General features: G+C 39.6%; 1 protein-coding gene across 4 annotated transcripts in view; it reads left to right on the forward strand.

Moving 5' to 3' along the window:
• The first annotated feature begins 668 nt into the window (after positions 1-668).
• Positions 669-15,297, forward strand: part of LOC121903653 (ADP-ribosylation factor-like protein 15) — a 121,105-nt gene continuing 106,476 nt past the window's right edge. For 3 of the 4 annotated variants that reach the window (XM_042420881.1, XM_042420879.1, XM_042420882.1), the window contains exon 1: positions 669-1,075. In XM_042420881.1, coding sequence (XP_042276815.1) covers positions 1,064-1,075 — 12 coding nt within the window. In that variant the 5' untranslated portion in view covers positions 669-1,063. The remainder of the gene's footprint in view (positions 1,076-15,297) is intronic. The other variant, XM_042420878.1, reaches the window with a different exon arrangement.

Here is a 15,297-nt window from a genome sequence, read left to right on the forward strand (position 1 = left end):
CTGCTTAACCATGAATACATCAGTAATAATAATAATAATACAATATTGTAATGTATAATAGTAAGAGGGGGGCAATTTGTAGGCTATAATGCTTACTTTCACTTTAGATACTTGTACATTTTTACAGATAATGTATTTTTCCTTGTAAGATCCCAGTAAGATTTTGAATGCAAGACTTTTTAACTGTAATTGAGTACTTTTATAGCGAGGTACTACCTTTTTAATTCAAGATTTGAATACTTTGTCCACCACTGATGAATGGAAAAAATGACAGTTTCAGATCTGTTGACAGATCTATCAGTCATGCGACCAGTTTGCCAGAAAGTCCCTTGATTCTCTTGAAGATCTGCTACAGCAGAGTCACTTCTCCAGAATCTGAAGATTGATCATTGTAGATTTGTACCTTGGTGTTACATCACGGATCAGTGGACTTTCCTTTCTGGGGCTACATGAAAGACATTTATCATTACTGTATAAAAATAATAATTATTACAGTGAGCATATAAAACCCACAAATACTCCCTGATATCTAAACTAAAATTAAATTAGAGGCTGTTAGGATATACCTACTTATAAATCGATTTTAATAGTAACTGTTTAGTTTCCTCTCAAAATGAAAATAGCCACCATGTGTTTGGTCATGTGACCACGCTACGTGAGCAAAACGACGTGCGTGACGTAGCGTTGTAGGCTTCGCTAGTTTCCTCAACCAAACACTCAACTGATATTGTGTGATACAAAAAAAAAACCTGGAAGTCAGCCGGTGGACGAGTGGCTATTTACACAGAAAAAAGCAGACGAACCGAGCGGTCCACGTCGTGGTAAACAAAGGAGGACGTTGCTGCTCTGAAACTTGTCTATCTGGCGGAAAAAACTGGCGAAAATTCCTGCTTGTAAACCCACTAAAGGCTGTTTTTTTTATTTCACTGTGGCTGTCGGAAGGCGGGGAATACAAAGCGACGTGTGGTCAAATCTATTAAAAAAATTTTTTGGGACTCGTTGAAGCAAAAACGGGATCACTACAAAGACAGTTCGTGTTGCTGTGACTGGTCAGCGATAGTACATGGATTATCTGGTGAGTACATTAATCGAAATGCAGTGGTGCTGCTTTCTCCAATCAAAGACTCCTCTTAACGTTTGGTTTCTTGTCCGGTGGGCTCCTAATCAGATAGTGGTGTCACTCAGGTGTGTGGAGGAGCAATTAGGTGTAGTACCGGTTGGTTTTTTATGCTCATGTGTCAGCTGTAGCCTGTAGCTTTGTGTAACTGGTTCACCCAGACCCCGATCTGTTTACATGTGAAACACGATAACTAGCCAACTAGCTACACCCCTTTGAAGTGTACTGTTAGCTATGTAATAAGCTGCTATTTCCCCTCAAAACTCACTGTGAGGCTGCTGAGGATAAAGCTGCGCTGTGTGTTGAAGTCGAGATGTCATTTGGGAGAGAGAAAGTGTATGAAAAGAGAAGAGGTTTGAGATATTAGTCACATACTTCTTGTTGTTGTGTGTGTGTGAGTTTTTTTTTAAATACCTGTGTCTAGAAGAATGTCACAGTGCAGGCGACTGTACCAGCTTTGGCCTGAGAGATTATGGTTTTTGGGCCTTTGCCCACATTGTGGGGATGGGATGGGTGCTGCTGAAACAGTGCAACAATAGAGAGGAAGCTGTTACTGAAGGCTTTCCCTGGGAATTTATAAAGCCAGAGGAAAAACAGTACACTGACATTGTGTTGTCATCAACTGGAGGGGGACACTCTCAATGTTCAATCATTTTTATTTTAAGTGCAGAATCACCATGCAGCATGGTGATTCATACACTTTATAATTAAAGAGAATACATGGGACAAAACATACAGCAAGTAAATAAAATAATACAAATTAAAATAAAGCAACCACATTAAAAACATCAATGTAAAGGGATGTTAAAAGGTGATGGATCCGACTAATTTCTACGGTAAGCTATAATGAAGTGAATAAAGGTGAACGTGCTTCTTTAATATGTAATGAAAGACCATTCCAGTGATAAGTGGCATGGTAGGCAAAAGCTCTGAAGCCAAACTGATTTTTGTTAACTGATGTAATGACCAGGAGACCATCATTGAGAGAGTGTGTGAAGTGGGCGTGCCGGTGTATATGGTATAATTAGCTCAGATAGGTAAGGTGATGCAAGTCCATGCAAGGCCTCATAAGTTAAAAGAAGAACCTTAAAATCAGCTCAAGAGCTTGCAGCGTTATCAGCTTGTTTATAATAGGCCTCCCAAGTTGTGGGGCCTGAAAGGAACTTTGAGCTTCTGCTTCATTGGGACATTTCTTGAGTTAAGATTACAAAGTCCTGGCAGGCAACTGGCACCAGAACAGTTGTGCTATATAGGTAGTACAAACTGATAAATGATATCCGGTCTAGGCGTAACAGATCTTGTGGGGAACAAAAGGGGACCAACGTCAACCGCTTCCTAGTTTAAAGAGGTCATATTATTCCCTTTTTCCAGTTTAATATTTTCATTTTTGTGGTCTATTTACAAACATTTGCATGATTTTATGGTCAAACAGTACCTTAGTCACAGCCGTACAAGCCGTGGATGCAGACCCTCTGTCTCACTCAGCCTGAAACGGGCTGTTTTGTGTCTGCTCAATGCCCCTCTCTTCTAATTGGCTGACTGTTTTCTGAGTGACGCACACCCAGGCCAACCACAGGTAACGGACTGTGAAACACAGAGAGCAGAGGAGAGGAAGAGAAACTAGAGTTACCATAAATGACAGCAAAACGCAGTAGAGACTCTCACACTGAGCTGAAATGAACAAGTGCATGTAAATTAGGTAAATAACATAAATAAACATGTTTTGATTCTCTCAGGAGTGGTGAACGGGTCTCGTTGGAGGGGGGAGACGCCCCTCCAAGGCAATGGTAGGGGAAACGCCGAGTGACTTGTGACATCACAACCCTACAGAAGTCCAAACAGCTTGTTTAAAGGCACAGTTTCTGAATATGGGCTGTGTGCATTTCTCTGTGGACCGAGCGTTTTGATACTGTCACAGTATTTATATAGCACCTAGACCTGCTTTATAACCAAAAAAGTAATGGAAATCTCTCTTTCTACAACATAGTGAGTTATTCTGTTATCTTAGTTAGATGGTAATAGAGACTTGTTGGTACCAAAGGTAAACACAGGAAGCATTGTTGTCAACAGGAGAACCCTTGTGACGTGATGAAATGAATGGAATTTAACCCTCAGTTCTCTTCTTTCCCTCTTTTGAGGTGCTACAACAAGAGGACAACTTAAACTCACTTACATTCACTTCCCACAATCAGGCATCAATTTTAACTACAGCCCTCAATGCTACCAATAGTTTTTGGTCTGTTTTGAAATACGATTGTACCTAAAGTACGTTTGAGCTCTGTGTGCATTGTGAGAGGGGAAAAAAAAAACATTTCCCAGCTTTACATGCTTGAATAATTCAAGATTTTCTGTGACAAACAGTTTTCTGTGGAAAGCACAGCTGTAACTCTGTGGACTGTTGGAGCTGAGTGCTTGGCTGTCCTCGGAGGTCAGGCACTCAATAGGAGCAGGGCCTCCTTTCCTGCTGTGCAACACTGGAGACCTGGCACAAAACCCAGGCTACAACTATGTCTCTCTCTTTCCTATAAATCAATATGAACTTGTTACTAAACCTTTGAGCTCATTTTATGTCCTGTTCCTGATTTTTACGTGAGGTTATAGATCAGGTTTGGCCTGTAAGGGTAGTTGGGATGAATAGAAATGATCGCTGCACGTCGCTGGATGATAACTGTGGTTTTAACTCTAACTGTAGTACAGGAGAGATCTGGCCTGTAGTTTTTGTTTTAACTGGCAGCTGGAGCATGTTGAAGGGACTTTACTCCTGCATGGTCAGCACAGTGTTAAAAAAGACCACACAAAACGGCAGCACCGAGAGAGGAATTTGGTGCTAGCTGTTGCCATGACACAGCCTTACCAAATTACAAGTGTACCGTGTGGCCAACTCTCGGACCGTAACTTGTTGCAGACCTCACCAGACAGGACAAATTGCACTTGTTGTGAGTGACAGCAAAGATATGAGTACTTTGTATACGAGGACACCAGACTATAGTTGTGTTGTATGGGTGTGTTGCATATAACACACCCATACAAGCACGTGCAGCATCACTGTGTTTTATTGTAGCAGATACTGTTTTGAAAATAGAGATGCACTGTTATTCTTGCACGGTTTTATTAACACTACAGCTGTTTCACTGTGTTATTGGCCTGTAGGCTATTTCTTCAACCATACACATTTGCTGTTTTTTTTGAAGAAAAGACCAGCTATTTATTTTTCGCTCCACACGAATAGCTGAACCCTCAGGTAAACTGACATTCAGGTCATTTTTGTAGCTCTGCCCCGGAGGAAGCCAGATCCGCACCTTTTGGATGGTGTAGAAACAACCAGTAGGGGTTTGTGTGGAATTTAGGTTATGCCAAAGATTCAGTGAGAACCACCACCGGACATTGATGTCAGACCACAGTAATGATGGGTGTGACGGACAACTAAACAGAAATTCCTCTGTCAGTAGGCTGGCCCACACCTCTTTTCATTGGGCTTTTGAGGAAGAATATAAGGGAAAATTTAACTGATGTATGACAAAGATTGTTTGTTTATCAAATTCAGATAATTGTCTCTTTATTTCAATACAGCAGTTACATTGAGTATTTTAATTTTATTGACTTCTATGCATTTTTGCATATTATCAGTCATGTTATACTTGGATTGGAACAATGTAAAAACACTAAGCCACTCTGTTTGGAGCATATAGACCCACACAGACATTTTGACTTGTCAAAGCAGGAAAAGCACATTAACGACGGCTGCAGTCCATTTAGTCGTGTTAGTTCAGGCTCTGCTACTGTACACTCGCTCACTCACATGGCTTACTGGGACAATAAATGGAATGGAGCCATTGTTAATGTTATCATTTATACCTGTGCTTTTCCTGCTTTGTCAAAATTTCTGCTGCAAGAAGGGTCTATTGAAGTAAATGAATAACATTTTGGTTTAACTATGACTCGTGAAAGCAGAAATGCAGGCTAATAGCTAAACCTTTTTCTTTTCTAGATTATATATAACTTAATCACAAGACTACACGTGGCTCTTCCCTTTGGAATAAGCGGACTTTCTCTACACCTCAGCAGGTTATTAATTAAATATTTTGGGAGCGACGGCGAACACTATACTCTTCTCATACTTCTGAAAAGAGAAGATGTTTTAGACAACAGGTACACCAACTGAGAAGACTGTTATTCAGCTGTCATGACTAAAAATAGTTTGGTAAAGGCAAAACGACTAGCCAAACACCTGTTTTCAGCTACTTAGTTTTAAATTATTACTCAAGCTGTCTGCCACCTGTTTACTTTGTCTCCCCTTTTTCCTCTTTGTGTAGTTGTTGTATGTGGAAAGTAGCAGAGTTTGATTTTTATGATGTTAAACTGAATAAAATCTGACCAGGTATAATGGTTGTCAATAAACGTGTGTTTTCTACCTAACTTGATCAAATGGCAAACAAGAAGCACAGTATTTTGGTTGTCATTTGCCCAGAAATTCTCTGTTTTTATATGTATATATATATACAGTCAATCATTTTCATTATTGATACACCTGCAGATTATTTTCTCAATTAATCGATTACTTGTTTAATTGAGAAATGCCTGTTCTAATTTCTTGAAGCACAAGGTGATGTCTTCAAATGTCTTGTTTTGTCTGATCAACAGTCTTAAAACCCCAAAATAATAAGTTTACTATTATGTATGACATAAACAAAAAATCGACAAGTGGGTTTTGTTTTGTTGCAGCTTTAATCAACAACAATAATTTATCTCCTCTTTACAAGCTCCTATTTGGGAAAAATGAACATCTCATATGATGGATAAGCATATGAAGCTGTCCTTGAGACATCTGTAGTTCTCACACTGAATATCATCAGTGTTGACAGTTTTAAAACATTACAATTACAGTATACTGTTCACAATCATTTCTACAATTCTGTCTGAATTGGTCCTTAGCACCCAGCCAGGCGTTAAAGCCCACAGTTAGCGAAGAAGACACATTCCCAAGATAATTTAACATGTGAGACCTCCACTGATGATTGCTGTCATTATACTAAAAGCATTTTAGTTCTTGATGCCAGTAGCTGACAGTAGCTGTTACTTGCTATGAGTTCATAGTTCAGAGGATGTTTGAGTTTTTCCACAGATTCCTTAAAGAACATCGCTGCATACAACATACAGTATGCAGCGTTTTGGAGTCATTCTGTCGTGTATCCAGTCTGTACTATGATCACACCTTTTTTTAATGAAATTAAATTGTCTTAGTAGAAGCCTGCATTTGTTTTTGGCTGAAGCTGTACTTAAGATCTCCTTTCCAAGGACACACAGCGAGCTATAGTAGATTGACATCTCACCTCCGTAAAGGAAAGCGAGCTGATGGGAAGTTCTTGGCAGCATATGAATACAGCGTGTGAGCCTATGGGAGACGAGGCTGGTGTTACTTTTTCTCTCAGTTTGTCCCCTGTCTGACCTTGTTCCACACCTCACTGGTGCTGGCAGAGATACAGGTGCTTTTTTTTTTATATAGAGGCAAACAAAAATTATCTGTTGTATGTAGATAAGAGTCCAACAATCTCTCAAAATATTTCAACAATATGTGTGCCTTTTTTATGTGGCTGGATTTTAGGCTAATCATTTACTTAATTCACTGGGGAGAAGCAGGTTTACTCAGGTTTCAGTTTGAACGGATATGAATTGATATGCATCTAAAGTTTGGTCAAGTTGGCCACAGTTCCTTAAACCCGCCCTTTTATTTAAAGCGCGTAGCCTCCAGCTGTGATGTGAAATACCTTTCTGAGCACAACTGCATTCCTAAACCTCAACCCCTGATTTTAGCAGCATGTCAGCCAGTTTTTTTTTTTTTTTTTTTGGTCTGCTAGCTAGTTCACTGCAGTGATTCCCTTGCGTCTGTGGAGAGTGCTAGTGAGTCAGCATCTCAGGCCGGGGCAGCATCACTGTTGCTGTTGAAGATAAGGGAATGTTTATGGGGTTTGTTAATCCTTTAGATCATAATCAAGCACTTTGAATTCCTTTTATTTCGACATCCACATGCCTTGATGGATGATTGCTCTGAAGAAACATTAGTGAACTGTTCTCCTAAGTTTTATTGCATTTTGTTTTATTACTGTCTCTCAGGCCATTTACTACTCTTTTTGTGTAGGGCTCTACTCGGCTTTTCCTCACTAGAAACACATGTGAAGGACATGGTAGGCAGGTAGAAGCTCTTGTTTTGTTTGAGGAGTCGATCCATAAAAACCTTTAAGAAATCTTTATCAGGGACTCAAGGCATTCATAGGAAAGCATATCACGCTGACCTACAGCAAGAGCGGATAAAATAGAACCAGGCTGCCTTGATACATAAGGAGTTGCATTACAAGAGGATATCCACTGCACACACTGTTCAGCACTGTTAGGATTTTATTCGAGAGAGAGAGAGAGCGAGAGAGAGTGAAATAGGTGGAAACGGAACAAAAGTTCTGGGCCGGATTTAGACACAGATGACAAACAAGACCATGTTTTGTTCTTGTTGTGACAACTGGGTGGACTGGAGGTACTTTTTAGCTTCCTTATCGTAATAAATAGGCTAATACAATGAGCACTTGACTTAAAAACAACCATGATGCAGTGTGTTGTGGAAAGTCTTCATGTTGCCAAATGATGGAGAGCATAATATTAACGTGAATACCAGTGTATAAAACTAATGGTTTTACAGTCATTATTTTTTAGTTTATTTATCTGTGGTATAATTATGTCATAACCAGATTAGGTCAGATGACAGACCAAATTCAGTTTTTTCCCTCAGTGGTTGAGTTTGCAGTCGTAAAAAACAAAGTAGAACTGTGTTTTAATGTACTGAGTACAGTGACAGTGGTCCTCTAAAAATAACACGCCATTGTCATAAGCCAAGCTTTTCCCATACTTGATTTTTAAACTTTGTATACTTGCGATAGTGTACTAGATGGAACCCAAACATGAATTAGTTCGCTTATAGGCACAGTTAAAATGTAATTTGATGTTGCACGTTGCAGTATGATGTTTGCAACCTTTCGAAGATGTAATCAGTCTGAACTCAAGGCTAATTGTTGCTGGAGTGATAAGATATCTCTTAGCGTTATTGCTATACAGGTGAGTAGTACATATTATAACAATGGTTACGTCAGCAGGTGGTGGTAGCAACTATTACTAGACAGCTGACCAAAACAAGCTAATTCAAAATGACTCACAGTTCTCCCCTGAACAGACAGACTTCCGACAAAGCGTCCCACAACCAGTGACTGAACTCCCCACAACCGCTGTAAGCTCAGAGTGGTCGATCCTTTCATCCTCCTCCATGCACAGAAAGCAATGGTTTTCATACTTTGTGAAGCTGTGCGTACAGTACGGGCATAGTGTGTGGGTGTGTAATGGTGACTAATCCAATTTGCAGTCTTATTCTGGATCCCTAGTTGTCGCTGAGCCCTTAATCTCTGTGGAGAGAGAGAGATCCTCACAAACTAATCTCACGCTTGTGTCTGTGCGTTGATCCTTGTGGCAATAGTTTATCTTTCTATGAATGAATACAGGGAGTAAACACAAGACAACCTTCAATCCAGCTCATCTGCACCCTTACAGAACCCCTCCGTTAAGCCCAGATTGTAAACTGAAATTGCTTGTGAATATGGGCTACTGACAGTGAGACAGTGAAGGGCTGGACTCATGTTGTTGACCTGACACTGCTGTGTTCAGCTACTCCTGATCCTCCTCCATCCATTCACTTACTCCCGAGGCTTGGCTTGTTTGTTGCCGGGGGTTACGCTTGTGGCTGAGCACAATGTCGGAGCACATGCAGCTCTCCCTCGCCTTGTGCAGGATTGGGCTTTACACGGTAAGAAAATGCATACACGCTGCTGTCTGTGTGATAGAGAACGGCAAGGATGTGTTTGCGCGCATGCTGGAATGAATGCTGTTAGTTTCACCATGGTCTTATCTTCCCTCGTTGTGTTTTGAAACAGATACTGACCAACAGCGGCTGCTGCTTCACTGTTGCTTGTTCACTGAAAGGAGAGTACGCTCTGTTTCATTCGAGTGGGTGTTAACGCAATATTAAGGTGGAACAGGTGGACATCGATACTGTGAGATTGTAAATTAAACCTAGAGAGAACAAGCCGTCTCGGAGTAAAGGCTGTTTCTCTGAGAATAGAAACAAAGATAGATTAGATTTTTCTCCTCAGCTCCTAGCAACTGGCTCGGTCAATGGTTGTAGTTCAAACAGTCTGAAGTACAGAGCATTTATGAATGGACCCATGAATATTGCGCTATAAGTGGTCATGGTAGAAATATTGTAGAAGTTGCTTTTGTTTTGTTGTAGTGGTCAAACTTGATGGTGTAAGAGTGGTTAAAAATGAATTTTAAGTCACACTGTGATCTTTATCTGTGATAACTACCAAATGTACTTTGTTCCATGTGCATTTTTAGGTGCTTTTTAGTAAGAAAAAAATAGAATTTAAGGCAAATTGTTGTCCTGATTATATTTTGTAACATGTTTCAGTTGTATTTTAACCACAGCTGATGACTCATGTTGCGTATTGTCAGGTCTCCTGTTATTCACTGACCAGTTTGGTGAAGCTTCTCAAATGAACATCAGCAGAGAGGCTTATTTGGAAAAGGAGTGTTGAACAGTAAGCTTTTGCTCGATACACATAATGCACATTTAATACTGTATCTCATATATGACTCACCTTTTCAGTCACACTTGAATCAAATGAGTGGGAATACAGCAGATGCTTATTGTAAGTGGAGGTAGCAGAAGCTAGTTCCTTTATTATTGAAGTCTTCTGGGGTCTTTTTGCGGATCATGTAGGCAGATGTATTTGACACTTTCCATGAGTGTACAGACAGCCATGTGCGAGCTCTGCCTATAGCAGAGCTCTTCATGACTTCTATGTCGAAAAAGCGTTTCATGGATATTGGCTGATAATATTAACAGTTATTGCTGGTAACAACAATAGCAGTTTCACAACCTCTTATGGACCTGTTGTACTTTTGGGTCTCACTTCATTAATTGAATCTTGACAAATGGGACAGTTGCGCAAAATGTCCACTGGATACAGCTGCATTGTATTTCACCTTTGAACCGTCTCTCTCATGGCTGAGGTCAGGTTGTCTTCTTGACTCTTCTGTTTTCTCCATTTGCTTTGTGTATGACGTGAACATGAAGGTGTTGATCTGAGAAATATTCATGGGAGTATAAATAGAGCTAAAAAAAATGCCTAATTTAATCAAAATGACTGCAGTTTCAATTACAAGTAGCCCAGTTATTAAGTTCAGCTTACTTATTACCATTATTTCTGACCTTGTATAGACTATATTTGTTTATTAATACAAATGTGTATATCAAAAGTGATGCAATACTTGCGGTAACCAAGCAAGAACATTTTCATCTACTCTATGGTGTTAAGATTTATGTTCTCGTGTACAATACACGACAGCAAATTGTGCTCCCCCCCCAGAATAACATTAGATGGGTGAGGTAATGTGAGACTAGATATCGTAATATCGTGATAAGGAATAAGTGTTGTCTTTTCCTGCTTTTAAAGGCTGCATTACAGTAAAATGATGTAATTTTCTGAACTTACCAGACTTTTCTAGCTGTTCTATTATTTGCCTTCACCCACTCAGTCATTATATCCAAATTACTGATGATCATTTATCAAAAAAATCTCATCGTGTAAATATTTTGTGAAAGCACAAATAGTCATCCCTACAACATTGTATCAATATTGATATTGAGGCATTTGGTCAAAACTATTGTGATATTTGATTTTGTCCATATCACCCAGCCCTAGAAATCTGTGGCTTTCATAAATGCGAGAAGGTCAAATCCCCTACTTGGACCTTTTGAGTATTCATCCCCTCATGCAGGATTCAAGCCGAGTTACTGAGTGCTTAAAATGGGGATCATTATAAGTATGAGGCTACCACGGAGAAGCTCAAAGGGGTGATTGTTTTTGTTAGCTCGCGGGCATTGAGATTCAAGCCCCTGCTGAGTCACCACAATATCCTGTACAGTGGTGTGCAAATAAAACCCCTCAACATGTGTGATGGTGTGGCAGAAGAATGCTGTGATCCATTCCTAGTGTTGTTGCATGTCTGTAATACAAAATATATAACTTTTTTTTGTGAGAACACCCAAATTTCTGAGTCCAAAACTGTCAACACTCAGTGATAGATATTTGAGCTTGACAATCGTAGCGATGATGAAAGAGCTATGCTCATGGGAAAAATCAGGAATAGGTGTTGAGATGTGGCTGGAATCTGCTCTTTATTTCTTTACACTGGCCTAATATTTTGTGTCATTAGTAATTTCACACCAGATTTATGCTTTGCGGTTTAGGATTATCCTCTGAACTGGCTCTGTATGAACAACAAACTCTTCTTGTTATGACTGGATAGATTCTCTCTGTATTTGACACTCTGGGCTCTCCCATGTTCCTGCTGATTGTTCTCTGTAATGTCACCCACTCACACTGTGCACTCTAAAAATAGCAGAGACAGCATGTTAAACTTTTGCCAATAATTTACACCACTTCTCATCAATCTGCATAATGTCAATGTCAATGTCTGTCAAACTGTAGCAGAGGACTGGACAGCATTGTTGATGCCAGGAACCTATAGAACTTGCTGTACAGTATAGCCAGTGCTTGTGTCCTATCCACTACCATATCCAGCCTATTAACTTAAAGGTTTCTATACTTAAACAGGCCTGTGCAACCTTAAAACCCTCATAGCGTTCTGAGATGTAAGTAATGCTACTTGACGGCTTTCTAGCTCTTTAGTATCAATTAGTACAAACCCAAAATGCTGCCACATTGCAGCAGTTGCATTTTTTTGTAGCAACCAACTTGTATGCATTTACCATCTTTTTCTACCTTTTTAACCTGAGGGGGAGCAGTCATGTGTCGGTACTGGAAAATAGACCTATCTTCAAATATTATGATGTACCTGCCCAACCTTTGTGCTGCTGTTATCATTATTGGTCCAGCAGGATTTCCTGCAGCGTTTTTATAGCAGAGGCTGTAATGGTTTCTAATTTCAGAAGAAATTATCACATAAAAGAAAATAAAACATCGGGCTTGTTACGCTTCAGGGAAGACGAGCAGTAGAGCTGCATCATACAGCGAAGGCCACATCTACCTGTCATCTAGTACCTGTCTGATTCAGCTCAGCAGGTGATTGACTGATCAACCAGATCATACGTTTGATTCGCAGTAGTTAATCAGAGCAGCACATCATAATGTCACAGGGGGAAAAAGTAAGCCTTCCCAGTATTTACAAGTTTGGAAAAAAAAAAACAGCCCAGTCGGTCCCCAACTCTGCCCAGAGTGACTGCTTTATCGCACTAACATAAGTTTAAACACTATTCTTAGAGGATCTCCTTCACGCTTACATTTCCAACACAAAGTACAACATAAATCAGTCAGGCAATATGACTTTTTAGTGCAAGACTGCAGTTGGATTTTAGTTAATTTCTTGGTAACAGCAGGTGCCATGCGACATTAGTATGAATGACCATGTGCTGCTGTGGGTACCATAGCTACTGCTCTTTGGACCCTGTCGTTGTAGGATGCCTTAACCATTAAGGGTTTAAGTGATCGTATTAGGTACTTGGTGGTCACCTCATTATGTTATTAATGGACTGGAAAATGGCTGCTCCTCTGATTTGCTGGCTCCGACCCCCAGGCCCAGGCCACATCATTCAGACCAACAGTCCCAAGGCTGGTTCATGCTTAATTTGGAAAGAAACACGATGGAGTGTGCATATTCCTGAGTGACCTAATTGAAGCTAAAATATACGCCGGAGCCCTAAACAAGGTTGCACATTACAGTACAGTACCTAAATCCTAAAACAGCATAGATGCAGCACCTTCCTTCAGGATTGGTTGATCAAAGAGGGATCTGGAATGACCTGCCAGTTTATGGTTTAAAGGTTATGGATTTATAAGTTATAGAAACTGAAAAATCCAGAGTAGTGTATCTTAAAGACTGTTGTGTTTTGTGCAGCTTCCACCACAGTGGTAACACCTGCATCCTGTTAAACCACATGAAGATAAAATCTGTCAGTTTGTTTGTATGTAAAGTTTTCTTGTCTCAGTTTTATACTTTATCTGGGTAGTTCAGTAAAAATGTCATACTCAACTATGGCACCTGCAATTAATGAACAAAATAGTCAAATAATTGCATTAGCAGAAAAAAAAGAAATATGCATTGCTGGCAAAAACTATTGTGTACACAGTACTGCCAACTTGAAAATTACTGCCTAAAATGGAAAAACCTGCTGTCCACATTTCTTTTTCTTTCAGAAATAGTATCACAATATCAGTTTCTCGGTCTCATTTCACTTGATCCATTTATCAGTCTCTTGGTGAAGACTTCATTTGAAAGTTAAGTAAAGGCACAGAGTCTTGAGGATATTTTGTTCCTTCTTTTGCATCCTTTGTCCCTGGTGTGTCGCCGCACAGGGCTTACTGTTTTCCTGTTACCACGGGCCTGATAAATGTTTGTCTTGCTCATCAACTGTGAACAGCCACCTCCTCCCTGTTACTTTTTTACCCACATGACAGTGGTTGAGTGGTGTGATTGTTATCATTCAGAGTCTCCTCCCTATTTTTTCTCTTCCTAAGCTGACATTTATGGCTGAAACCCCTGTGGTGGACAGCAATCTTTTACTGTTCTCTGACACTGTGAATCATTCATGGCTTTGATCAATATTTTTAATGGAGCTGCGACATATAGTAACAGTTTGCCTGTGGCTAGTATCTTTTCCCTCAGTGTTAAAATTAATGGCTGCGTGATTCACACAAAAGCATGACAACAAGGTTGTTGTCGTTCAACATTTCCATTAGATCAACCAGCTAACAGCTAACAGCTAAAGAGCAGTTATCTTAGTTCAACCCAGCTCACAACGTAATAACAGGATAGTCCTTTTAGTGTTGTTATTGCAGCTTGGTTTTGAATAGATAACTGCTAGATGTTGCCAAATGGCTTCAAAGTTCAGAAAGACCCCATGTGAGTGTACGAAGTGGGAAAACACAAATGATTGACCATTGTGCTCTCTGAGCTGTGATGGGGAAATTACTGGTGCGAACATCTCAATTTGTAATGCAATATGCACGCTGAATTTAAAAAACAAGGGCACACTTCATATTCTATTTACATGGTGAAGGAATATTTGCATAGCAGTTTCTAGTTTTGTGCACGTCAGCGTGCATTTTAAAAAGGTGTGTAGCAGCTAGGCTAGTTATGCTGTAAACATTGCAAATTATAAAAATGAGAATGAGAATTCTCTAAATGGTTTGAAATTTTAGTTAAAGTTTAGTTTAGTTAAAGTGATACATTGCCAGATAATGTAATGACACCACATTGTTACATTAACTGGCTGTTATTACTTAGTAAGGGGTGTATATTTTTAACTGATGACGCAATAATAATGCTAGTAATGGGCTATTTTGAGGAATAAGAGCTTATTACATTACAAAATAAGTATTTATAGTAGCAGTCAAAAGTTTGGACACACCTTCCTTATTCCTTTGAATGTAAAAGTGTGTCCAAACCTTTGACTGGTCCTGTATATCATCAGTTAAATAAAATATAGAATTGTTCTTCCTATGATAATCAGTAGTCAGTGTGACGTTATTGCAACATACATTTCTAAGATATTGTTACATCTTCAACCTATTTCGGGAGCAGGACATTTTTATTATAGTTTGACAAGTTGCTCCGCTGTCTGACAGCTACTTTATTATCACTTCATAGAGAAGAGGATTGTCTTATTGATTAGGGAGATAGCTTCTTGTCTGGAAGGATATCAGTTGATGCCCCTGTCACAAAGACATCCAATGTGTCAAAGTGACCAAGACTCTGAGAGATGGATTTACAAAGGCTGTTGTGCCAGTTTTTAGACATAGATGCGACGCATTTGCCTGTAACATGTGCGATATTTCTCAAACAGTCACAGAACGCTGGAGCTGCAGTCTGTGTGTCATTTGTCAGATGTGCCTCTAACCTTATTGCATTTAAGGGAGGATCATGGAAATAATAGGAGGAGTTATATTAACAGATATTTATTATGTATTCCATGGGATTTACTAAGGTCATCGTGCAATTAGTGACTGACAGTTTTGCTGTGGTGGCGCCTCTCTGTCAGTTCATCTTTTCATTTTCCATGA

The sequence above is a fragment of the Thunnus maccoyii genome, chromosome 9, assembly GCF_910596095.1.
Source record: "Thunnus maccoyii chromosome 9, fThuMac1.1, whole genome shotgun sequence".
NCBI lineage: Eukaryota > Metazoa > Chordata > Actinopteri > Scombriformes > Scombridae > Thunnus > Thunnus maccoyii.